The 27,735-nt window shown below is 45.4% G+C and overlaps 1 protein-coding gene across 1 annotated transcript in view; it reads right to left on the reverse strand.

The window, feature by feature from the left end:
- Nucleotides 1-262: 262 nt before the first annotated feature.
- Nucleotides 263-27,735, reverse strand: part of RIBC2 (RIB43A domain with coiled-coils 2) — a 52,893-nt gene continuing 25,420 nt past the window's right edge. Inside the window, exons 5-7 of the mRNA XM_082255761.1 lie at nucleotides 8,031-8,258; nucleotides 2,579-2,745; nucleotides 263-757 (exon numbers count right to left, since the gene is read on the reverse strand). Coding sequence (XP_082111887.1) covers nucleotides 676-757; nucleotides 2,579-2,745; nucleotides 8,031-8,258 — 477 coding nt within the window. The 3' untranslated portion in view covers nucleotides 263-675. The remainder of the gene's footprint in view (nucleotides 758-2,578; nucleotides 2,746-8,030; nucleotides 8,259-27,735) is intronic.

Genomic DNA, 27,735 nt, shown 5'->3' on the forward strand with positions numbered 1-27,735 from the left:
CAAGTATTTTACTTACCCCATGCTGCTTTACTTGCCTCACTTCACTGATCACACATACCTCTCTACACGTATCATTCATTATGTACCTCATCTCAGTCATGCCACACCATCACTTTAAATAAGCCAAAATTATGTGCTTCTTTTCAGATTCCATATCCCACACGCCATACATTTTTGACTATGTTACATATCTCACTTTACCAATCCCATGCAACCTAATTACCCATCCAATGCCACATACGTCACTTCACCCTCAACATTATGTACATCACATCACTAAAACATACACCTCATATCATGTATCACACTTGAAATAATCAAGTCAGACATCTCTATAGTAGCTGGGATGACACTGCTTGTTCTCATTATGCATGCAAGGTATGAACTTGTAAATGCAACGGTCTTGAAAACATCATCTCTCACACACACATTGAGGTATCTGCAGCAGTTGGTTTACATATGTTAAAGAGGTATGAGAAAAACAGATGCTTAGCACAAAACTGTATGCATAGAAGGAGCCACAGCAAGCACACATATTTGGGATGCGACAATTGTTCATTTTGAAATTACAAGACAGATATCACAGCAGTAGTTCTATTGTTCCATGAAACGGACTCTGACAGTGTTCAAAGAAGATTCCTCATTATTATAAACCGTAATTAATGAATTCCACCATCATCGGCTAGCTGTATTAAACTGGTCAAAATAAGCATCTGTAGGAGGGTTAGTGAAGACCTCTTTGTTGAAGTAATTTTTCCTGGAAAAAAAAAAAGGAATGAAAAAGATGATTAAATATTATTCGGTGTCCACAGATCGTATCTTACTCCCGTGCGACTGGCTCGCTTTGACTCCTCCCGCTCCTCGGCGTGCCCTAGGTGTTCTCATTCCCCGGGTACATTCGGGCACATGATTTGGTCCTGCTCGGGCGTGCAGGGGTTTTGGACGCAAGTTGTCCGGTTCCTGCATGACCGCATGGGATGCCCGACTACCCTGGACCCCAAGTTGTGCCTACTTGGGATATTTCCTGAGTCTGACGCGGACAAACATATGGTTCAATTCTTCCGGGAGACCCTGTTTACTGCCAGGAAAGTTATAGCCTTGAAATGGATGCAACCTGTGTCCCCTACCCTTTCGGCATGGAAGGCAGCGGTGAGCGCTACTCTCCCTTTCAAGAAAGTCATGTATGCTAATAGGGGCTGCCCCAAAAGGTATAACAAAATCTGGGATAGGTGGCTGGAGGCCCCTGATACATGTGAAAATTAGGAAACAGTGGTTACTGTATGTTTATGCCTTGGCACGGAGTCTGGTTTCTGGGCCTGCGCCCATGGCCTCTACTATGAGTTGGACTGAGATGGGTAGTCCGGTTCTGCTCACAACAAGTCCTGTGCATTGTTATCTTATTGTTTGCATCTCATATCTTGTATTGCCTGCCCAGTGTGATGCTTAAGTTTTTTTGACTATGTAATCCTATACTTGCGCATATGTCTGACGATATTTTTTTTGTATATTTCTATGTTGTGCTTAACTCAATAAACGTTTGTTTGGTTCAAAAAAAAAAATATATTATTCGGCAAAAAAGGAATGAGTTTCTGAACCTTCAATTAAAGGAAATTAACTGCTTAGAGGTCTGAAAAGGTACAGGAACAGTTTAATACTAACATGGAAGAAGGACTAAGATGGTGAGTAATGTACAGGAATCTTATTCCTCACAGTACAGTTTCTATTGTCAAAGTGGAACTCCACCTATTGTATAAGCGTCATAGGGGTGTAATGGCTGGGCTGAATTTTGCTTCTGCAGAGAAACTGCATGAAAAAGAGGCTATGTGTAGTGCGATGGGATGGACCTCACAAAACTGTAATATGCAGAACTTTAAAATTATCATCTGATATGAAATATTTACAATTTACAGAGGATAGCTCATCCATGACAGTAGAGTGCATGTTTGTGGATACCTGACCTTTACAGCTACATGAGCTTGCTGGATATAGATTCCAAAACCGTGGGCATTAAAATAAAGATGCTCCTTCCCCTCATTTTGGGGTTATAACAGGCTCCACTCCTCTGGGAAAGCCTTCCAAAGGATTGTGAAGTGTCTGTGGGAATTTGTGCCCATTTGTGAAGTCAGGTACTTATGCTGGATGAGAAGACTTGGCTTTTAATTCATCCCAAAGGTGTTCAGTAGGGTTGAGGTCAGGGCTCTGTGCAGGCCACTCGAGTTTTTCCACACCAAGCTGGACAAACTATGTCTTTATGGAGCTGGCTTTGTACACAGGGGCACAGTCCTGCTGGAACAAAAAAGGGCTTTCTCCAAACGGCTACTACAAGGTTGAAATTGCAATTGTCTAAAATGGCTTTGTACATTGTAGCATTAACTTTACCCCTCACTGGAAAAGCCTGAACTCAAATATTTGGAGGGATCTCTACATACTTTAGGCCATTCAAGTAGGTGTAATCGTCAGATGGCCACTAACTTTATTCCCTATAGGGTAAATGGACTAACACTGTGTGTCCCCCCCCCCCCCCCCGATCTGCACACAAGGTCTAGTCCAGTTCAGAGATTTGATGCTGATAACCTACTGGGCTTTGTGGGCCTGTGCCAACTGCATGTTGATGTGATCCTGCTCTTTGCGCAGTTCCTTCTCCTGACGTTTTTGTTGTCTTTCAAGTAGCACCATGGCTCGGGCTTCTTGGACCCTCTTGTGGTCCCACTCTGCCTGCCTTTGTCTCTCTTCTTCCTTCAGTCTCTGTTAAAAAAAAAAAAAAAAAAAAAGCTTTGTTGTCATCAAGTCAACATGCTTCAAGTGTTACTAAACCCAGGACCATGCATTCACTATATCCACTCTCCTGCAGTACACAGAACATTGAAATTAAATTATTTTAATAAATATAAACTGCTAAATACCTTTTCTCATCAGCAGTATATAGCAGTCTTATGTCTTCTATCAGTGTCTGGTTAAAGCTTGTAGGAGGAGTTTTCATTCTCTTTTGACTGTCTTATGAGGCCCTGTGCTGATCACATGCACCCTCCCAAGAAAAAAAAAAAGTCTCTCGCAATACACACCAAACTGAGCATGTGCAGAGTGCCCGCCAAGGCTCTGTACTGTCAGGAGATGGATTGGGGACAGTGGAAGGAGGGGAGGATCAGAGAAGACAGGATCAAATAGCCTTTTTACATAGTGCAGAGGATTAACCACTTAGGTTCCACAGTGAGTATAACAAGCATGCTTTACTGCATTTACAAACTGATTTTACTGTTGTGGGTTTAGTACCACTTTAAAGTTACTGTGGTGCAAACTGTTCCTGCTTCGCACCAGTCTTCGCAGACTGTTATGCGAGCAACACGACAAATTCGTAACACGATTTAAACTAAAATACTATTCCATGAACAATAAAGCAGGCAAATTCCTAGCTAATAGGTTGAAAGCACAAAGGTCCAAGAATAGAATCCCACACATTGGACATCCCCATTCCAATGAAAAACAAATGAACTCGCAAAATATTGTAGACGCCTTTGCGGACTACTACCACACATTATACAATTTAAAGAAAGACTCACACACCCCCCAACCGTCTCCAGAGAACATCCAACATTTCCTCCGAGACCTCAAGCCCCCAGTCACCCTGAATGCTCCAATATCTGCCCCTGAAATCCAAAAAATCATGGACACCCTCCCGTTAGGTAAATCACCAGGTCCAGACGGCCTCACTAATGAATATTCCAGGATCTTTCACCATTCTCTTACCCCGACTATGAATACTGTCTTCACCAAAGCCGTTGATACCACCTCATTCCCCCCGAAATGCTACAGGCCCATGTAGTCACCCTTCCCAAACCGGGAAAAAGGCCCGATACCCCAGCCAATTTCCGCAAACTTATGCAACCACATTATTTTAGTTTTTTTATTTTTACTCCCCCCTCAAAAGATTTCAGTTTGATTTTCAATTAAGTTTTACAGTTTAAAAGTCACATTAAAGGTAGAAAAAGTTCTGAAATAATTTATCTTTGTCTTGTTTTTTACATCACTGAAACCTGACATTTTAACAGGGGTGTGTAGACTTTTTATATCCACTGTACATAAGCTAACACGTACATAAGCTAACACGCACACAATACTGTGCAAATGATTTAGGAAGGTGTGAAGAAATGCTGTAAAGTAAGAATGCTTTCAAAACTATATATATTTAAATTATTTTTTTTTATATCAAATTTACAAAATTCAAAGTGAATGAACAGAATCAAAATCTAAATCAAATCAATATTTGGTGTGACTATCCTTTGGCTGAAAACCAGCATCAATTCTTACACTGGCACAAGCAGGTGCTAATGATCATCAATTTCATATGTACAGTAGGTTGAAACACAGCCACCAAGTGCAACAGGAACAGCTGTATAGGAGGCTTAACACTGGGTGAAGAACAGCCAAACTTTGCTACTAAGGTGTGCAAAAAAGTTTCATGTCATAGGTCATACACCAAAGCAAGACTTAGCACAGCAACAAGACACAAGGTAGTCATACTGCATCAGGAAAGTCTCTACCAGGCAAAGACTTCAAAACAGACTGGGGTTTCAAGATGTGCTGTTCAACTTCTTTTGAAGAAGCACAAAAAAGTGTGCAATGTTGACGCAGTGGTCGGCTAAGGAAACAATGCAGCAGATGAAAGACACATCATGCTTACTTTTCCTTCGACATCGGAAGTTGTCTAGCAGTGTCATCAGCACAGAACTAGCGGAAACCAGTAGGACCCAGGTACACCTATCCATAGGCATGGGCACACCCAAATCAGCCCATGGATTCTCCCTGCTGCCGGCTTCCCTCCTCTCCCGCCTGCTGCTGCTGTGGGCACACAGGGGGATGTTTCAGAATGGAGAGTGGGGGAAGGGGCGTTGTGTTCATTCATTCATATGTGAAGCATAGTAAACTGTGTTTGCTATGCTTCAGTTTGTGAAAGAACAGGAACCTGCTTGTACAGAGCACTTCCCATTAATTCGCTGTCCAGCGCAGCTGAGGCTGTAGAGAAAGGGTCCGTGGAATCTCTGTCCTCACTCGTTTTTTTTCCCGTCTCAAAAATTAGACATCAGGTTTCTGTTTAGATACTTGATATTTCATCAAATCCCCCAACGGGGCTCCTAGAAAAATGGTAAAAAATAATATAGTAAAAATGTTTAAAAAAATAAATAAATAACTAAAAATATAAAAACTACTGACACTGTCAACTGACACCCAGGGAAGCCATCAAAAATGTTGAGGCAGAGGCACCTTACACAGCTTTAGACCTGGCCCCCACAGGCCTGAACACCAACCTTCTCTAGGGTCTGTCCACTAAGTCCTTCAGTGCACCCACTTTTATTTCAACACTCTTACAACTTAATATATCCTCCATTCAATGCAATCCTCCTCCTCCAGTCCCATCTTCTCCTGCTCCATTCCCATCTCCTCCTTCCCACATCCTCCTTCTCCAGTCCCATCTCCTCCATCCCATGTCCTCCTCCTTCTCTATCCCATGTTCTCCTCCTCAGGGCACACCTCCCCAATCCCATGTCCTCCTCTTCCAGTCTCATCTCCCTCATCCAATGTTCTCCTCCTCCTCCATCCCATGCCTTCTACCTCCTCCAGTCTCATCTCCTCCATCCCATGTCCTCCTCCTACAGTCCCATCTCCTTCATTCCACATCCTTCTCCATCCCATGTCCTCCTCCAGTCCCATGTTCTCCTCCAGTCCCATCTATTTCATACCATGTCCTCCTCCTCCTCCATACCATGCCTCCTGCTCTTTTATCCTATGTGGTCCTCCTTCTCCAGACCCATCTCCTCCATCCCATATCCTCCTATTCCAGTCCCACCCCCTATCCCATGGCCTCCATGGGGGGTGGTGAGAGACAGAGAGAGTGAGGTTAAAAGAGAGAAAGAAAGATGGAGGGATGAGAGAGAGGGAGGGGTGGTGAGAGAGAGGGGCAGTGTGAGGGGATGGGGGGGGGGAGGGGGTTGGTGAGAGAGAGAGAGAGAGAGAGAGAGAGAGGGGGGATAAGAGGAAGGGGTGAGGGGAAGGAGGATGAGTGCGAGAGACCCCTAGCCTTGTCTCTTTCCCAGCCCCTGGCTGCCTGCTCCTCCCTCCATCATTGTTGAAGTTGAACCCAGGAGCAAAGGTTGAAGAGTCCAAGCTCTGGGAGACGCTGGGGATACTGTGTACCTCTTTGGGGGTCAGGGAGGTGGTGGAGGTTTTCTCCCTCCTTGGCTCTCCCTTGCTGCTTACCTTCCCCACGACTCCATGTGCAGATGAGAAAGGCGCTATTATCCTGCCCGCACCACTAGAACACTGCTATTTGCTGCCCTGCTCGCGCCGGGACTGCCACCAGACCGGGACTCTCCATAAACAAGGGGCAGCCCCTTTTCCCCATCGTTAAAGGTGGTCCTGGGTTGGGCCCAGGACCCTTGGGGTCACCCGGGCCCCCTACATGTGTATGAGCCATCCCCCCTGATGGTGGCCCTGTTGACATCATCCTCTGCCCTACAGACACCATCCACTGCACTACTGACACCAACCTCTGCTCTACAGACAGTGTCCACTGCACTACTGACACCAAACTCTGCTCCACTGACACCATCCACTGCTCTACTAACACTGTTTAATATATTTTAAAATATTTGTTTACAATTATTTATAACTGTGGGAGTGTATATATATATATATATATATATATATATATATATACATACATACACACAGTATGAGCTTTAGGGGGGAAAACCCTAATGCAATAGGCTGTGCACACCTATGCACCCATTTGCAGTCTGGAGAAGTCTTGACCAGAAGTAGTGACTCAACTTTGCACGAAAACATAGTAACTGGTGTGCAGAAGAATGGCAGCAGGTGCTCCGGACTGATAAGTCAAAGTTTGAAATATTTGGCTGTAGCAGGAGGCAGTTTGTTTGCCTAAGGACTGGACAGCGGTACAATAATGAGTGTCTACAGGCAACAGTAAAGCATGGTGGAGGTTCATTGCAAGTTTGGGGCTGCATTTCTGCAAATAGAGTTGGAGATTGGGTCAGGATCAATGGTGTCCTCAATGCTGAGAAATGCAGGCAGATACTTATCCTTAATGCCATGCCATCAAGGAGGCATGTGATTGGCCCCAAATTTATTTTGCAGCAGGACAATAACGCCAAACATACAACCAGTGTCATTAAGAAATATCTTCAGTGTAAAGAACAAGGAGTCCTGAAAATGATTGTCTGGCTTCCAAGAACCCTGATCTCAACATCATCGAGTTTGCCTGGGATTACATGAAGAGACAGAAGGATTTGATGCAGGCTACATTCACAGAAGATCTATGGTTAGTACTCCAAGATACAGTATTTGGAACATCTTGCCGAGTTCCTTTAAAAACTGAGTGCAAGTGTACCTAGAAGAATTTATGCTGTTTTGAAGGCAAAGGGTGGTCACACCAAATCTTAAATTGGATTTCTCTTCTGCTCGTTTACTTTCTATTTTGCTAGTTGATAAAAATAAACGATTACCACTCCTATTTCTGAAAGCATTCGTAATTTACAACATTTTTTCCCACCTGCCTAAAATCTTTGCACAGTACTATAGCTGTGTAATTGGGGGGCGGGGGAGAATGGGTGCACAGCAAGAAAACTGACCAAGCTGGAATGGATGTGCTTCTGTGTCTAACATGGTCAGTTTGAAATTGACAACAGGGGGACTGGCAGTAGGATCACCAGGTATTTCACACCCACACTAAAGGGAGAAGCACAAAGAGAACTGGATGCTTTTTCATACAAGTACATGGTCCAAGAGAAACATTTTAGGAATATGAAATATTAGGGTAACCAACTAAGCTTGAAAAATGAAAGCTGGAAGTTGATTGGATGCCATGCACAGTTGCTTCAGATTCTGTCTGTTCCAGTCCTAGTAAATTCCCTTCATAGTGTTTCTGAGGTTGGGAGCGGGGCTTTTACATATAATGCTATTTTATTACAGCAAGGCACACTTATCACAAATACAAGTGAAAACAGACATGCCCATACCATCTTTTCCTGTATCTGTTGCTGCTGGACATTAATAACTTCCTCCAGTTGTTCTGGTCTCATTCCTTTCCAGCGATCAGTAACTATGCGGTGCGGGCCAAAAGCACTTATTGCTTGGGCGGGGTTTTCAGAAAGGAGGTCTCCTTCGACAAGGTTGGAGATTTCTACAGAATTGTCCTCTTCTTCCTGTTGCTTCTCTAACTTTCTTCTTGCTAATGATTCTTCTGCCTAGATGACAACAAAAATATCTACATAAAGGTCAACTGGTTCAAAGATAGCAAGAAAAAAACAGGAGCAATGCTGGAGGCAATTTACAGCACACACTCATTTTGGTAGCATAATTATTTATGTGGAATGTATTTTTCCTGCCAGAAAACACTTTTATCAAGTTATGGGTAAAGTTCCACTTAAAGCAAAGACTAAAGGGACCGTGAATGGATATTGGCTTACCTCTACCGATACAAAACACAGACTAGTCATGAAGAGAAAAGGATTTTACAGTAAGAAAAAAATCCAGTTGTTTTCTCTTTAGTTCGGTGACAGACATGGCTCCATATCTTCTTTGACCGTTGGGACGTCCCAAAGCAGTGTCAGCATGAGGGGTGGGAAACGCAGCAAAAAATAGAATTCCCAAAAGGGCTAAACACAGCCAACCAGGTAACCCAAGAGTTCAACCAGAAACAACTGGAGCTCAGCTCACCTACCAGAAAAACACCCCCTCAAGAGGCAAGAGCCTCTGCAACAGCAGCCTGCAAAACTTTCCGGCCAAAAGCAGGATCTGCAGATGCGAGAACATCCATCTTGTAAAACTTTGTGAAAGTGTGCAGGTGCGTCCAGGTGGGTGGACCACTGACACCTGATGATGGAAGGCCCAGGAGGCACTAAGCGCCCTTGTAAAATGCGCCTTAACAGGGAAAGGAGGAACCTGACCCTTGATAGAATAGGCCTGCACCACTGTCTGCCTGATCCATCTGGAAATGGTCACAGCAGATGCAGCCTGCCCCTTACAAAAACCATCTCTAAGGACAAATAAGGAATCTGATTTGCGAATCGACTCAGTCGCCGCCAAAGACACCCTGATGGCCAAACCACATCCAGGGAATGCAAGGCAATTTCTTTTGGATGTTTCGTCTTAGGACATAATGAAGGCAACACAATGTCTTCATTTAAGTGGAGACGACCTTAGGAAGCAACGACTGACAGGGACATAGTACCACTTTTACCCTGTGAACCACCAGCCAAAGGTGACCGACAGGACAACTCAGCCAGCTCTGAGACCCAGCGTGCAGAATTAATAGCTACCAAGAAAGCCACCTTCTGTGACAGAGTAAGCAGAGGGAGTTTACAAATTTTTTTCAAAAGGTCGGTTTGGAAGAACCGACAATACCAGATTTAGATCCCACTGAGGCACCGGGGACCTTACCGGAGAAGCCAGATGACTTACCCCCTGCACGATGGCTTATCCCCTTACAGAGTAAGAATGACCAAATCCGACAACCCTCTGTCCTTCAGTACCTGGCTTTCAATAGCCAAGTCGTTAAAGCCAGCAACCATAAAGCAGGATGGAAGATTGGTCCTTGAGACAAAAGATCTTCTCTGAGAGGGAGTCGCCAAGGGCCATTGGCTACCAGTCTTACCAGGCCTGCGTACCAAGACCATCAAGGCCAGTCTGGGACTACCAGAATGACTGGAATCCCTTCTGCCTCGATTCTGCGCAAAAGCCTTGGGAGAAGCTGTAGTGGAGGAAAGGCATTTATTAGATGATACTGGCCCCAAGGGGCCACCAGAGCATCTGCGGCATCTGCCAGAGGATCCCGAGACCTTGCCACAAACCTCGGAACCTTCCAGTTGAGGCAAGAGGCTAACAGGTCCACATCGGGGAAGGGACCATTCACCTGGACTCAAGGCCTGCCGACTGAGGTAGTCCGCCTGCCAATTTTCCACCCCTGGAATGTGCACCGCAGAGAGGGCTGGAACAAAGCATGCTGCCCACCTTAGAATGCCGTCCACCTTTTTCACCACTAGGGCACTTTTTGTTTTCCCCTTGATGATTGACATATGCCACAGTCGTGGCGTTGTTCGATTGAATCCTTATCGGACACCCCTGTAAACGATCAGTCCACTGGGACAGGCAAAGCCTAATCGCCCGAATTTCCAGGATACTGATCAGCAGGCTGGACTCCTCCCGAGACCAAACTCCCTGGGCCAATTCCGTGTCCAAGACACCTCCCCACCTGGATAGGCTGGCATCCGTGGAAACCACCGTCCAGCACAGGAGAAGAAAGGACTTTACCTGCCGGAGTGCCAGGGAACGGAGCCACCACAGCAAGGATCCCCTCGTACTCTGGCACAACAGGACCAGATTGTCCAGGGACCGAGGATTCTTGTCCTATTTTGCCAAAATCTCCTTTTGCAGAGGTCTGGTATGAAACTGAGCAAACTGAACCGCCTTAAAAGGTGGAGACCATCAAATCCAGCACTTGCATGCAAGTCCTGAGAGATGACCATCGGTTGGATAACAGGACCATTGGCTACCAGTCTTACCAGGCCTGCGTACCAAGACCATCAAGGCCAGTCTGGGACTACCAGAATGACTGGAATCCCTTCTGCCTCGATTCTGCGCAAAAGCCTTGGGAGAAGCTGTAGTGGAGGAAAGGCATTTATTAGATGATACTGGCCCCAAGGGGCCACCAGAGCATCTGCGGCATCTGCCAGAGGATCCCGAGACCTTGCCACAAACCTCGGAACCTTCCAGTTGAGGCAAGAGGCTAACAGGTCCACATCGGGGAAGGGACCATTCACCTGGACTCAAGGCCTGCCGACTGAGGTAGTCCGCCTGCCAATTTTCCACCCCTGGAATGTGCACCGCAGAGAGGGCTGGAACAAAGCATGCTGCCCACCTTAGAATGCCGTCCACCTTTTTCACCACTAGGGCACTTTTTGTTTTCCCCTTGATGATTGACATATGCCACAGTCGTGGCGTTGTTCGATTGAATCCTTATCGGACACCCCTGTAAACGATCAGTCCACTGGGACAGGCAAAGCCTAATCGCCCGAATTTCCAGGATACTGATCAGCAGGCTGGACTCCTCCCGAGACCAAACTCCCTGGGCCAATTCCGTGTCCAAGACACCTCCCCACCTGGATAGGCTGGCATCCGTGGAAACCACCGTCCAGCACAGGAGAAGAAAGGACTTTACCTGCCGGAGTGCCAGGGAACGGAGCCACCACAGCAAGGATCCCCTCGTACTCTGGCACAACAGGACCAGATTGTCCAGGGACCGAGGATTCTTGTCCTATTTTGCCAAAATCTCCTTTTGCAGAGGTCTGGTATGAAACTGAGCAAACTGAACCGCCTTAAAAGGTGGAGACCATGAAATCCAGCACTTGCATGCAAGTCCTGAGAGATGACCATCGGTTGGATAACAGGACCCGAATCGCATGCTGCAACTTCAGCAGTTTTGTTTCCGAAAGAAACACCCGAGCCGGGGCTGAACCCAGTCAGGCCCAGGTAGTCCAATTTGTTGGATGGAGTCAGAGCTGAAAAAAGCTTTTGAAAAATTCAGTGTACAGCCGAACTCTTGCAGAGTTTGCACAGTGATGTCCAAATTGTCCTGTAGGACAGACGGAGACTCTGCTCACAGAAGAAGATCGTTCAGGTACCCCAGTACCGCAATCCCTCTCTGCCTGAGCAAGGCTAACACCGGGGCCAACAGTTTTGTGAACACCCAAGGAGCTGAGGCGAGTCTAAAGGGTAATGCCACAAATTGATAGTGCTCCTCGCCTATGGCAAAGCGAAGAAAATGCTGATGCCCGACATATATTGGGATATGAAGGTAAGAGTCCTTGATATCGATAGAGATGTCACTACCGTGCGAATGGACTCCATTCTGAATTTCTGAACCTGAAGTGGTTAAGGGCCTTGAGGTCCAAGATTGGACGGACCTTGCCCTCCTACCTGGGGACAGTAAATAGGTTTGACTAAAACCCCTGAAAACATTTCCGACTCTGGAACTGGTACACTGACTAACTGCGAGAGCAAATCCTGAACCACCCGAGAAGGCCCTGTAGCCAATCCAGGGACAGGCGCAGGCTGGAAGGAAAGAACCCTGCCGGGGGCAAGGACCAAAACTCGATCTTGTAACAGGACCAGATTAACTCGTGTACCCGTTTGTCTTGAATGAAGGAGGTCCACGGGTCCGGAAAGAAGCAAAGACGTCCCCCCAACCCCAGTACGGGTGAGGGTGCCCCTTGAGGCAGAGGAGGACTTGTCTGCGGGGCCAGCAGAGCCAGCTTTTGATTTGTCAACCCAGGGTCTCGTAGAACCTTCCAAGAAGGTACGGGAGGATTTAGAACCCTTGTACTGCCACCCCACGGGACGAAAAGGGCCACTTGTGGGCTGAAAAGACAGGACCAAGTTTGCGGCGGGGGACTCTGCTTTTAGTAACCTGTGGAAGCAGGGTGCTCTTACCTTCAGTAAGACCTTTAATGATTTCTTCCATAGAACCTCCAAAGAAGCAACCTCCAACCTCCAAAGAAGAAGAAACCTCCTACAAAGGGGAGATCTATCAGCACCTTTTTGGAGGCCTGGCCCACAGACCAGCATTTCAGTCAAATCATGCGGCAAAGAGTGCAGACACCCTGCAGGCCAAAGAGGCTCACATCCAGAGAGGCATCACACTGACCCGTTGGCTCCGCCAGCTCATGGGGATACTGACCCCCTTCCAAATCCTTTCCTTTTCTTGCACGGATGTAGTGGAAGAGGAATCATCCTCACTGTCAGAGCACACGAAGTGCGTGGACGCAGACCCCGTGGGGTGACTCGCGTCCGTGGCCGGCCAAATCAGCCTCAGAATCTGAGGATGCAGAGGATGCAGGTAAAGGCGGGGGGCACTTTTTGCTTGGTCTCTTTTAAAGAGCCATATCCACTTTGGACACCAGGGACTGCAGGACTGCTGTCATGGCCACCAGGGCGGACTGAGACCCAGAGGGACCCGCAGCTTCCGAGAGTGGGTCAGGTGGTGACACATGCTCTAGGGACTCCATAGTAACCTGGGTACTGCCAGCAATAGCTGTACAAAAAAAGCTGTAAAAAACCCCCACCGCTGCACTGATGGCACCACAGGTCCCAGCTCACCAAGCAGCACTGCTATAGCAGAAGAGGGAGTATGTACAGCCCCAGCGACTCACCACCACCACTGACTTAGGAGGGACAGAGAGCACCAAGCTGCCTGCTGCACGCCAATCAGAAAAGAAGAGGAAACGAATGTACCGCCACTAGAGGCCCACCGTCGAGCACCGCTCCATTCAGCTTCAAGAAAACGTGCACCGCATTGACTTAAATGGGAAACCACTAAAACATGGCCTGGACTACACAAACATGGCCGCCGAAATCCCATGCAGTAAGCAACAGGAAAATGGCGGCGCCACGAGGCGGGCACATGACTCCCAATACCCCAAGGATCCTTCAGGTACTTAAGTCCAGCAAGGAACCCCCCCAGGAAATTTTTCCACATAAAAATGGCAAATGGAGCCGCCGCAGCACGCTCCCACCCCCCCTTCAGCCACAGGTCATCCTTACACCCCACACCAAGGACAGGCCAGCCACTCCAGAAGAGGGGATGGGGGGGGGTGTCAGTGAAGAGGAACCCCACTAGTGAGGAGGGGAAGCCAATTGGGGTAGGAAGGACACATGGGGGGCCTACCAACCCAGGGAGGGGCCCACGTCCATCCTGAAATTTCCCAGAAGGGGGACACTACTCACTACACCTTGGGACCGGCGGGCACCACTCTGGGCAGATCACCTTCCCATCTTGGAATGGGGGTGTTGTGGGCCAGAGGTATGCTGCGACTCAGGCTGTGACCAGGAAGTTTGGGTCCTCGCGAGGTGTTTCACCCGCAGGCCAGCCCCCGTCCAGTGGGGCTATGTCGCGGCCGACCTAGCACGGAGATGCGATCTGCACACGCTCACTGGCCAGACTGGGGAGACCTTAAGGATCTAGGATAGGATATCCAGTGCTTCACCTAGTCTGGCAGTTGATTGTAGTTCTCACTGGAACAGACTTGATTGTAGAAAGAAAACAACAAAATGAAAAAAAGTTCAGTTTAAAAAGGAAAAAATGCTGGGACCAAAGATCCCAACAGGGAGCTAGATCCTTCTAAAAAACTGAAGTCCTATAGCAGGAAGTGGGAGTATACCCCCTTGGACTGCCCAATAGGCAAAGTCAATTTTTTGTGTCCTACTCTTGTAGGAGGCAGCATAACAAAAGTCAAAGAAGATATGGAGCTGTGTCCGTTAATAAACGAAAGAGAAATAGGCATTTCCTCTTCACCATACCTACCATGCCCTACATCAAAGGATCCCTGACACATGGCTCCTGTTCTCCCCTCTGTATGTTATAGGTCAGTTAAGCTACATCCATAGACACTGGATATAAAACACATTTTATTGGTGGAAAGAAATCAGACGTTTTTAGTCTTTCTTTTGCAAGGTTATAAAATGAAGTCATCATTTGTCACCCAAACTGCCTCTCTCTTCTCCATGCATTCATATTTTTTAAATTTCAATTTAAAGATGTGCAAGAGAAAAAAAATAAACAGTTAACACAGGGTACATCAGCAGGAGAAAACAACAGCTGCCATAACTTGAGGAGCAATAAGACACGCCAAACAAAATCAATGTAAAAATCAGCATTGCATCCAAAGAATAAATCTAGATCATAGCTTACTATAGCAAATAAGATTTTACTGTCATCCCATATCTGCATCTGACCAAGAGAACTGGGGCCCAAGATTAAGGGGATGAGGTGTAGAGCTGGAGGAGGGCGGGCGAGCCGATAAGGACCCACCAGATTCCTCCCTGAATACTAAATGCAGGTGTTGAGGGGCCAGCTCTCCTAAAAAGAGTGTACACATCTATGAGAAGGTTTTATTATTTTTCGATACGAGAGAGAGTAGAGAAAGAGAATAGACAGAAGAGTGCCCTGATAAGAAAGGGAAGCTAACAGAAGAGGAGAGGAAGAAAAGAAGTAGAAGAGGATGAGAAAGGGAAAGGAGAAGAGGGAAGAAAAAAAAAAGGGGGGGAGGGGAGGGAGACTCACTGTAGGACCGAGGAAAGTGTCTAGTTAACGTGGGATAAATACTCATTTGAAAAGTGAAACACATTCCACTGGGCTGAACACAGCTCATGCGCCTCTGTTCTATCATGCATGATCGCAGTAAGACGTTCCATTTGCTGAATGTCATTCACTCTGGCAAACCACTGGGCCACCCAGGGGGGCACTCATTGCTTCCACATACTGGGGACGCATGCTCTAGCCGCATTCAGCAGATGCTTCAAAAGAGACCTACCATACATTTTACTGGACATCTGAGTTAAAATGTAGAACAGCCCCTGGATCATCAAATAGCGCAAAACCAGTAACCTGGTGCATGATCTGCAATATTATTTGCCAGAATGGGCGAATCTTGGAACATTCCAAGAAGATATGGAAAAGAGTACCAGTCTCAGTTTCACAACGCCAGCAGATCGAGCTGCATCCCGGAAACATGAAAGCAAGGACCGTCGGGGTACGGTACCAGGGAGTCAGAACTTTGTACGAAATTTCCTAATACTTGCTGCAAAGTGAAGATTTATGAGCGAAGAAAAGGATCTTTTGAGCCTCCATAAAAGAGGAGTGTACTGTCCCTTTCCCATTTCCTCAAAAAGGATGGCTCAACTTGGTCAGCACCATGAAGAAGGCTGGCATAGGCCGCCGAACCTGTCCCTGACCTGCACAAAGGTCCTCAAAGTATGTCTGCAAACTACGGAACTCACCGGGGGCCAGGAGGGACCCAAGGAAGGCCAAAAGCTGGGTCAGCTTCCATCGTCCCAGTACCGAATGACTAAGGGAGCCATGCATTCATATTTTTTAAATATTCCCCCTGCATGTGTCTATCTGTGATTCAGACACCCAGTACATCTGTAAACCACCAAAATGGGTGACAACTATACCTTTAGAACAATACAATCTTACAGGCTACAATTTAGTGTTGTCACTGAATTCCAACGTAATCTCAGATTTCACATGAAAAATACATTATATTATGTCATCTTTTAGTATATATACACAACTCACTTTTTACACTAATGTACCTTAATTCTGTACTTTTTTAGGGGTTCCTCAAGCAGTGGTGTATTTAGGTTTTGTGCTGCCCTAGGCCTGACTAAACTTGTGCACCCCCTAATTTAAATATGACCCACCTCTTCCTGTAAAGGCCACACCCCTTCCTGTTTATGACCCACCCTGTCATCTGTAATCCACAGACCACAACCACAGTCTATCAGTGCCCATCAGTGTAGCCTCATCAGATCCGCCTTATCAGTGTCCATCTGTGCAGCCTTATTACTGCCCATCAGTGCAGCATATCAGTGCAGCCTCATCAGTGGCCATCGGTACAGCCGGATCAGTGGCCATTAGTGCAGCCTATCAGTGCCTCATATCAGTGCCCATCAATGCAGCCCCATCAGTGCAGCTTATCAGTGCTGCTTCATCAGTGACCATCAGTGCCACATCATCAGTGGCCATCAAAAAAGCCTATTAGTGCCACATATCAGTGCTCATCAGGGCAGCATATCAGTGCAGCCCCATCAGTGCAGCTTATCAGTGCCACCTCATCAGTGCCCATTAGTACAGCCTTAGGAGCATTAAGGCTGCAGTGCCACACTTATTAGCATTGGTGGCCGTCGGGCCAGTTGTATTAAGTGTGGTTGGCGGCCTGCAGTCTGTCCGAATGTCCTCACCGGCCGGTATTATCATACCAGCAGGTAGCAGTGTGACCGCTTTATGGGGGTGCCAGACTGATTTTCTTTCTGGACTCTGCCCTCCGGCCCTATTCGACTGGCCCTATACTAAAAATGTAGCGCAAGCCGGTGGAAACCATTTTCATGTGGGAGTCGGGAGAAGACTTTTTTTTTGCCCTAGGCCTGGGCCTTGTTGGCCTAGGCCAAGATACAGCACTGTCCTCAAGGCTACAGAAATTTTGTAAGGGTTTTTCTAGGGTAAAAAGGTTGAGAAAGGATGTTCTAAGCTGTTAGAATGTGCCTGAAATCCAACTTTAGCCTTCTTCATCTTTTGGTTCCCTTAGCCTTCCTTGGCTCCCTACCTGTCAAGTGCGCATTCCTTCTTTCTTTAGTGCCACCTTTGTGCTTAATTTTCTCCTGATTTACAATCTGCATCTCCTCTCAGATCTGTATAGGCTGTGTATGGCACCACTGTATAGGTATTGTCAGGGCCAGGGGATGCCCCATTGGTTTGGGGAACCTTCTCGGGACCCCTTGCTGTGCTAGTTCTTGTTTTCTTCTTTATGTTTACATTGCCTCTTTTGGCTGTTTTTGTAAGCTAATGTGTGTGATATCTGTTAATGCTAGCCCCTGCGTGGGCGTAACAATAGCATGTTGGCTACTTGGTAAACTTGAATAAAAATGAGTGAAAACAGAAATCCAACTTTAGAGTCTTTGTTGTGATAACCAGATTAAAAGTGGCTACAGAGGTCAGCGATTTCTTACTGTAAAACCATTTTCAGATAATTTTACTAACAAAAGTTGCCTATAAATAAAGATATCTTCTGCATTATAAAAAGATTATAGTTTGCATGCTTTACTCAACCTCTTCTAACATGCCCTGGCAGACCCTTCTTGGAAGCCCCGATTTTCCCAAGCTGAAGGTGGTTTCCTTGACAAAAGCCAGTGGCAAGGGTATTTGGTTCCACTTCCCCCTCTCTACTCATGCACACTTGACTCACGTAAACCTGCATGTTTAAGGAAAGATCTTTTGCCTAAAAGGTCTTTTGGCTGTTAATTATGAAGTGTCTTCCTATTGTGTTACGTCTGCAGGTAGATCACATGATCAGGAAAAACTTTGACTGGTTAATGATCAGCAATAGGAACAGAAGCTAACAATGACAGTTGAGCTTGAGAGCCCTCCGCTGTGCAAAGTGTAAGGACATTGTGCTGGGAATTGTGTAAATATATAGATTGTGAGCAGGAAGGGGTAAAAAATGCAAAGTACTGAGCAAGGAGTTTCAACATTGCAGCTGGGAGCTAGGTAACACATTTTACAGAAGAAGTTCATCAATATTTGCTTTTATATTTTTTAGGAAGGTGTTCTTGATATTTAAGTTCCCCGGAAGGTAGTTATAATTAGGAATATATTTTTACAGAAAGTAAATAAATTTTCACAGAAAGGGTTGTAGCCTTCTGAAATTGCTTTGGGTTTCTGTATGGCTGTTTCAGTGCTTAGAGGGATTCTTCAAGACGGAAAAGTAAACTCTTTCACTTGACAAACAAATTCTCCACATTACAATAATTGGCCATGTCTCGCAGCAGCAGATCAAGAAATCTTTAGCAGCTGACATGAATAGCTATCAAATGTTTCCATGGAAAAGCAAAGCAGGCTTTTGCAACTGCAGCTATCAGGGCTTATAATGGGCATACTGAAACATTTAAATTTTATGAGGACCAACAGACCAGAGTAGATGAAGGGGAGGAAGGGGTGATTGCAATGCTCAGGAGACAGTCTCGGACTCTGGAAATCCTTTGTTTAGAGTTGACTCATCAGACATAATTGTAGTTCTCTTTAATTACAAATCGGTTATTCATTCCCAGGAAAAGGATCCAAAATACAGAGCATTCTGATCTTGCCTGCCTTCTCTCATCGGATTGTGTAATTTCAAAGCCTTTTAAATGTTATAACAACATATTCCTGTGCATAGAAGATGAAGTGTGCAAAGTGAAGCATCATGAACTGTCTGCCCTCCGACACTCTGATCCTATAAAGTGCTGCAGGGAAACCACAAATGGCTTTGGTATGCATGCTGTTTGTTTTATTGGGTATCTTTTTACCGAATGAACTGTCTCCATGCTGATGACATTTCAAATAGCATTTATCCAAATACAGACTGTGGGGACATACAGTATCTCCCAAAAGTGACTACACCCCTCACATTTGTGTAAATATCCTATTATATCTTTTCATGTGACAACAATGAAGAAATGGCACTTTGCTACAATGTAAAGTAGTGAGTGTACAGCTTGTATAACAGTGCAAATTTGCTGTCCCCTCAAAATAACTCAACACACAGCCATTAATATCTTAACTGCTGGCAACAAAAGTGAATACACCCCTAAGTGCAAATGTTCAGATTGGGCCCAAAGTGTCAATATTTTGTGTGGCCACCATTATTTTCCAGCACTGCCTTAACCCTCTTGGGCATGGAGTTCACCAGAGCTTTACAGGTTGCCACTGGAGTCATCTTTCACTCTTCCATGATGACATCACGGAGCTGGTGGATGTTAGAGACCTTGCGCTCCTCCACGTTCTGTTTGAGCAATCCCCACAGATGCTCAACAGGGTTTAGGTCTGGAGACATGCTTGGCCAGTCCATCAACTTTACCCTCAGCTTCTTTAGCAAGGCAGTGGTTGTCTTGGAGGTGTGTTTGGGGTGGTTTTCATGTTGGAATACTGCCCTGTGGCTCAGTCTCCGAAGGGAGGGGGATCATGCTCTGCTTCAGTATGTCACAGTACATGTTGGCATTTATGGTTCCCTCAATGAACTGTAGCTTCCCAGTGCTGGAAGCACTCATGCAGCCCCAGACCATGACACTTCCACCACCATGCTTGACTGTAGACAAGGCACACTTGTCTTTGTACTCCTCACCTGGTTGCCGCCACACACGCTTGACACCATCTAAAACAAATACATTTATCTTGGTCTCATCAGACCACAGGACATGGTTCCAGTAATCCATGTCCTTAGTCTGCTTGTCTTCAGCAAACTGTTTGCTGGCTTTCTTGTGCATCATCTTTAGAAGAGGCTTCCTTCTGGTACGACAGCCATGCAGACCAACTTGATGTAGTGTGCGGCGTATGGTCTGAGCACTGACAGGCTGACCCCCCCACCCCTTTAACCTCTGCAGCAATGCTGGCAGCACTCATACGTCTATTTCCCAAAGACAACCTCTAGATATGACACTAAGCATGTGCACTCAACTTCTTTGGTCGACCATGGCAAGGCCTGTTCTGAGTGGAACCTGTCCTGTTAAACTGCTGTATGGTCTTGGCCACCATGCTGCAGCTCAGTTTCAGGGTCTTGGCAATCTTCTTATAGCCTAGGCTTGCTTCATGTAAAGCAACAATTCTTTTTTTTCAGCTCCTCAGAGAGTTCTTTGCCATGAGGTGCCATGTTGAACTTCCAGTGACCAGTATGAGAGAGTGAGAGCGATAACCCAAAATGTAACACACCTACTCCCCATTCACACCTGAGACCTTGTAACACAAAGAAGTCACATGATACCGGGGAGGGTAAATGGCTAATTGTGTCTAATTTGGGCATTTTCACTTAGGGGTGTACTCACTTTTGTTGCCAGCAGTTTAGACCATAATGGCTATGTGTTGAGTTATTTTGAGGGGACAGCAAATTTACACTGTTATACAAACTGTACACTCACTACTTTACATTGTAGCAAAGTGTCACTTTTGTGAGATACTGTAAGCAACAACATTGGCAGGGTTCATACACATTTTTACCAATAAAATTCCATGACTTTTCCATGACTTCACGTAAATATTCATGACCTAAAGTTTCATGAAATGTCTATGTATACATGTTAAATAAGAAGAAAATCCATGTCACACCGAGCATATTTTTACTAAAATAAATGACAATCTTTGTAGTGTACAGTACCTCTAAAGTTAGGGTTTCATTTCTGGATACAGCGCGACTCAAAATGATCCCTTGTTTTACAGTGGATGAGATGGAAGCACCACTGCAGCAGCTGGAAAGGGGGTCACTTCAGGCGCAGCTGAGAACTCTGATGTATTGGGGACTCTGGTGACCAGAGACCACTTTCCACAGAGTGAATGCACTAAGGAAGGGAGGGGGGGGGGTCCTGATATAAGGAGGAACCTTAATAACAGTGCCCCCTTACATCAGTGACCCCCCCCCCCCTCAGACTGGCTGGGCAGCACTGTCACTGACCTCCTCTTAGGTGCACAATGCTCTGGTTTTATCCTGTAGTCTCCTCTCCCCAGTCCACACATGTCTGACTTCTCCTGTGATCCCCATCCCGACAGCACTCCCACTTTTGACTCCTCTCCAGACCCCCTCAGAGACTGCAGACATGATAAAAGACAAGAGATGGTCAGAGATTACGGACATGATAGAAGAGATGGTTAGAGGCTGTGGACATGGTACAGGAGGTGGTCAAAGGCTGTGGACATGGTACAGGAGATTTTCAAAGGCTGTGGACATGGTACAGGAGGTGGTTAGAGGCTGCGGACATGATACAGGAGGTGGTCAAAGGCTGTGGACATGGTACAGGAGGCGGTCAAAGGCTGCAGACATTGTACAGGAGATGGTCAGAGACTGCGGACATGGTTGAGGGGATGGTCAGAGACTGCGGACATGGTTGAGGGGATGGTCAGAGACTGCGGACATGATAGAAGATAGAAGAGCACTAGGGGGGGCCAGAGAGCACAGGGGAAGCAGAGAGCACTGGAGGAGCTGAAGGGCATGGGGGGGGGGGGAATAGAGAGAATTAAGGGGGGGTTGGAAAGCATTGCAGGGGGGTTGGAAGGCGCAGGGGAGTGGAGGGGGGGCAGGCAGGGAAAACCAGGGGGATGGAGAGGGCAGAGGGAAAGGGGAAACTGGAGAGCACTGGGGGGGAACAGGAAATCACTGAGGGGGGAGCCAGGGAGCACAGGGGGATGGAGAGCACTGGGGGAGCCAGAATAAGAGCACGGAGGGGGCTAAAAGAGCACCGAAACCGAAAATGACTTTTTTCCCCCAAAATATTTTTAAAATAGTAGGCAAGGTTAATTACCCATGGTATTTGTATTATGCAGCATGAGGGGGGTTAATGTATTGCCACTGGTCACTGATGCATTAGTGACCGACCAGTGGCAGTTAATTAACCCCTTTCTGCTGCATTAGTGGCACCAGTGTCAGTGTTAATTAACACTGGTTGCACTGACACTGATACTGGTTGCACTAATGCAGCTCACTGATATTGAATTAATAGATACTGAATTAATAATTATAATTAATAATAATGAAAAGATACTGAATTAATAAAAGTTTGTAATCAACAGCATAAACAACCTGTCATCTCTGCACATTAACCATTGGAGCCAATAGCTCACCAATCCAATTATTACAGCACTGGATGGGTTAATTAATCTGGGATATGTGTGTGTCTATGTGTGTGGGGGGAGGCTTAATTATTTCTGCAATCTTATTTTTCTTTTTAAGGGGAAAAAGATTGAGGGGTAATATTGTTTGGAGGTAACTTTTAATATGTCTATTAGGCTGCTGCTTGATAATAAAAGAGAGAGAATGAGAGAGAGTGTGAGAGAGAGAGAATACCTTCTGCAGCACAGGAGAGAAGCAGTCAGCTTCCACATTCCACAGCACATTCCACAGCACAAGAGAGAAGCAGTCGGCTTCTACATTCCACAGCATGGGAGAGAAGCAGTCAGCTTCCACATTCCACAGCACATTCCACAGCACGGGAAAGAAGCAGTCAGCTTCCACATTCCACAGCATGGGAGAGAAGCAGTCGGCTTCTACATTCCACAGCACAGGAGAGCAGTCAGCTTCCACATTCTACAGCACATTCCACAGCACAGGAGAGAAGCAGTCAGCTTCCACATTCCACAGCACATTCCACAGCACAGGAGAGAAGCAGTCAGCTTCCACATTCCACAGCACGGGAGAGAAGCAGTCAGCTTCCATATTCCACAGCACATTCCACAGCACGGGAAAGAAGCAGTCAGCTTCCACATTCCACAGCACATTTCACAGCACATTCCACAGCATGGGAGAGAAGCAGTCAGCTTCCACATTCCACAGCACATTTCACAGCACATTCCACAGCACGGGAGAGAAGCAGTCAGCTTCTACATTTCACAGCACATTCCACACCACGGGAATGAAGCAGTCAGCTTCTACATTCCACAGCACATTTCACAGCACATTCCACAGCACGGGAGAGAAGCAGTCAGCTTCTACATTCCACAGCACATTCCACAGCATGGGAGAGAAGCAGTCAGCTTCTACATTCCACAGCAAGGGAGAGAAGCAGTCAGCTTCTACATTCCACAGCACATTCCGGTGCACCACTAGTCCAATCCCATCCCCCTCCTATTCAGCACAGGAGACTCCTCAGGCACTCTCACTGACCTTCTTCCTGCCGCTGCCTTCATCACACGGAGATGCGGGCGGCCCGACGGACACCGGCCTGACACCCCCCCCCATAGTGCAGAGATGCGGGCGGCCCGGCGGACACTGGCCTGACACCCCCCAGTGTCCCTGAGAGCGGGACAGTAAATGCATGATTTCTCAGTTTCAGGTTTCAGCGGATCAATCCGCCGCAGAGTTCCCAGCCTGTCACGGTCTATTCATATTGAAGAGGCCAGTGATCAGGCTTCAGCTGTGCGCTGCGGCAGATTAATCCACCTAAACCCAACAGAGAAAATAGTCCACTTACTGTCCCCGCTCCCACAGAATACAGGGGGCTCAGAGACAAAATTAAATAGTTGCACAACACTTTTCCATGACTTTTCCAAAACTTAGTAAGTTTACTCATTTTCCAGGACTTTTCCAGGCCTGGAAAGTGTCATGTCAAAATCCCATGACTTTTCCAGGATTTTCATGACCGTATGAACCCTGCATTGGGGATGTATTTGCACAGTTATTTCACAGCTTTGCCTGATAGTGAAAGTCAAGGCATTTTTTTGCTTATATTTGTAGCAATTACCGAAAAACTTTGGCTGTCTTATCAACTTATATTAAAATAATTTTTTATTTTTTTGCCCCTATTGCCCTTATTTGCCCCTAAATGCCTCATCAATTCATTCTTGTTGGTGCTCCTTTTTGCACACCTCAAGATTGCTCTGGCAAACAAGATAATAAATAATAAGAGAGCAGAGGGGAAAAAACATTGCAGACCTGTCAGAGGGTTAACAAAATTAGAAACAGGTTTATACAGAACTCTCTCTTAGTCTACTTGTGAAAACATCACTCTGTAGCAGAGCTTCTGACACCAGTCCTATTTAATGCCTTGGGCTGGTTGAGTAGTAGTTCCTCCCGCTAGTCACTGTGGTTCCTCCTTCTGACCCCTAGTCACTGCAGGACATAGCAGTTGGTGGGAAGTTTCATTCTAGAGAGAGGAGGCCATATTTATCCACACCCCTGGAAGTGTGGATTAGGATAGGTTCCAGGAGCTCTGCTACAAAGCAAAGTTTAAAGATAAATTTCGGCCATTATACAGCAGGTAAAATAAGTATTGAACACGTCACCATTTTTCTAGGTAAATAGATTTCTAAAAGGTGCTATTGACATGAAATTTTCACCACTTGTCGGTAACAACCCATGCAATCCAAACATGTAAATAAACCAAAACAAATAAGTTTAGAAATTAAGTATGTGTAATAAAATGGAATGACACAGGGAAAAAGTATTGAACATGCTAACTGAAAGGTATTCAATACTTTGTACAAAATCCTTTGTTCGTAATGACAGCTTCAAGACACCTCCTGTATGTAGAAACGAGTCGCACGCATTGCTCAGGTGTGATTTTGGCCCATTCTTCCACACAGTCTTCAAATCTTGAAGGTTCTGTGGGCCTCTTATATGAACTCTGATCTTTAGTTCTTTCTGTAGGTGTTCTATTGGGCTCAAGTCAGGTGAATGACTGGTTTATTCTAGCAGCTTTATTTTCTCTTTGAAACCAATTGAGAGTTTCCTTGGCTTTGTGTTTGGGATCATCGTCTTGCTGAAATGTCCACCCTCATCTCATCTTCATCGCCCTGGTACATGGGAGCAAATTTTTATCAAGAATGTCTTGGTACATTTTTCCATTCATCCTGCCTTCAAGGATATGAAGTTTGCCAGTACCATATGCTGAAAATCAGCCACACGCCATGATGTTCCAACTTCCAAACTGCACTTTTGGGATGGTGTTTTTGGGGTGATGTGCAGTGTCATTTGACCTCCATCATGTTGTGTATTATGGCATCCAGAGAGTTTAATTTTGGTCTCATCTGACCAGCTATACTCTCCCGGCATTTTACAGGCTTGTCTAAATGTTGTGCAGCAAATTTTTAAACTAGTTTCAACAAGCTTTTTCTTCAGCAATGGAGTCTGGCATGGTGAGAGAGCATACAGGCCATGGCGGTTGAGTGCAATACTTATTGTTTTACATGAAACAATTGTACCTGCTAATTCCAGGGCATTCTGAAACTCTCCACAAGTGGCCCTTGGCTCTTGGACAACTCTTCTGATAATAATTTTCGATCCTCTGTCAGAAATCCTGCGAGGAGCACCTGGCCGTGGTTGGGTTTGGTGAAATAATGTTCTTTTCACTTTCGGATTATGACTCCAACAGTGCTCACTGGAACATTCAGAAGCTCAGAAATCCTTCTCTAACCAATCCAAACAGTATGCTTTGCAACAACAAGGTTGCAAAGGTCTTGAGAAATCTCTTTGCTTTTACCCATCATGAGATGTTTCTTGTGTGACACCTTGGTATGAGACACCTTTTTATAAGCCATCAGTTGAGACTGAACCAGCCGATATTAATTTGCACTGACAAGGGGTAGGATTGCTTTCTAATTACTGATGGGTTTCAGCTGGTGTCTTGCTTTTTCATGCCTTTTTGCACCTCCCTCTCTTCATGTGTTTAATACTTTTTCCCTGTGTCATTCCATTTTATTACAAATAACTTATTTTCTGAACTTATTTGTTTTGCTTACTTTGTATGTATGGATTGCTCGGGTTGTTACCGACATGTGGTGAAAATGTCATGCCAATAGGACCTTTAGAAATAGATTTACCTAGAAAAATAGTGATGTGTTCAATACTTATTTTACCTGCTGTCAACATTTGTTACACTGGTCCAACTTGTACAGTGCACCTGGAAAGAATTCACAGTGCTTCACTTTTTCCACAAATTGATATGTTACAGAGCGTGTACCTAGTTTTGGTTGGTATTCATTTCCACTTCCGCTTGGATTACCTAGGTGATCCAAGTGAAAGTTCCCATGCTTTCTGGGACATGTCACCAAGCCATTGACAAAGCACATCATGGCTTGTGCATGCACAGTAGGAAGCCGTCTGTGAATCCACTAGGACTCCCAGCTGACTTCCCATAGTAAAGATGCCAGCACTGGGAATCCGAATACCGGTGAAGAACAGGTTCGGGTGAGGGCAGCGCTGGATCTCTTAACAGGTAGGTATCCTTATATTAAAAGTCAGCAGTTTATGTATTTGTAGCTGCTAACTTTACATTTTTTGGGGGCCACTCTTTTACCTCCTTTATATTACCCATTTTTACCTTTACCCTAAATAATATATGTGCAACGTAAAGTGCTATCAGTGCATATCCATCATATATACATGTGCAAAAAAAAAGCAATAAATAGGTGCTATTACAACCAGCCAATTTCATAAAAGAGCCTTGTGCACAAAAAAAATACACAATTGTAATATTAATGATATAAAGTGCATAAACACAATGAATGTGTGTTTAACTGTAATAAAAAAGTGTCTAGTGCATAAATAAAGTCTCTTATTCACAAAAAAAAAAAAAAATGTGCTACAATTATGAGATAGCATTTCAAGTGATGTGTTGCCATAAACTTCCACTCTGTTCCGTGAATCCTCCACCCAACTGCTCAAACCACTCACCAGAAACTCTGACCCTAAAGGGCCGTACACACTTGACGGAAATCGGACGAAATATCCTCAGATTTTTCGCTGTCTTCTCAGCGTTCATTACCGTTTTTAGTCGACAGTGCATAAATGTTCACAAAATTTCTCGTCCGATTTTTCTTTTTTTTGGCACATTTGTTCCTAGACTTCCGGGTTGTCAGCAACTTCATAGCATGCGTGGTCTTTCGTAACCGATTTTTCACGGATGTACTGCATACACATTAAACGAAAATCGGTCGTCTGGGGACGGACTAAAAAAATTTTGGTGTTTGTCCCTCCGTTTTTTTTTCGTTGAAAATGTCGGCATCGGCTGCTGAAAGTTGTGTACACGCTAGGAGAAAATCGGACGATTTCACATCGGGCGGGAATTTTTGGCAGATTTTCTACTAGTGTGTACCCCACTTTAAGTGTGTCCCTCGTGCTATTATAAGCCTCCAAGACAAGCCCGCTCACTTTCAAGTGAGTTCCAAACCTAATGAGTGGTTTGAGCGCTTTATATCGATATTAAGACTTGTTTGTGCACAAGGCACTTTTATAAAATTGACTTGTTTTAAGCACTTATTTATTATGTATATGCAATAGATATGAACTGCTAGCACTTTATATACATATATGATTTAGGGTAAAGGTGAAAAAGGGTAATATAAGGAGGTTAAATTAAGTTTTATACAGCGCTGTATCTTTTGTATACATAATATTTATAATATCTAAATATTCTAATACAGCATCTGGCAGGACATTTTTAGAATTTCCTGGCACAGACAGATTATTTGATGTACAAAAATATACCATGCTTGGAATTGGAAGTAAACAAACCAACATACAGGTATACATAAACCCCTGACTGTGTCATGTTAAGCTTGAAAAAAAAAATTGGATTTTTGTCTTACTGTAAAATCCTTTTCTCTGAAGTTCATTGACGGACACAGTCTTCTCATTCTCAATAGCAGTAGGG

Source organism: Pelophylax lessonae, assembly GCF_965119305.1.
Source record: "Pelophylax lessonae genome assembly, chromosome: 4".
In the NCBI taxonomy this organism is placed as follows: Eukaryota; Metazoa; Chordata; class Amphibia; order Anura; family Ranidae; genus Pelophylax; species Pelophylax lessonae.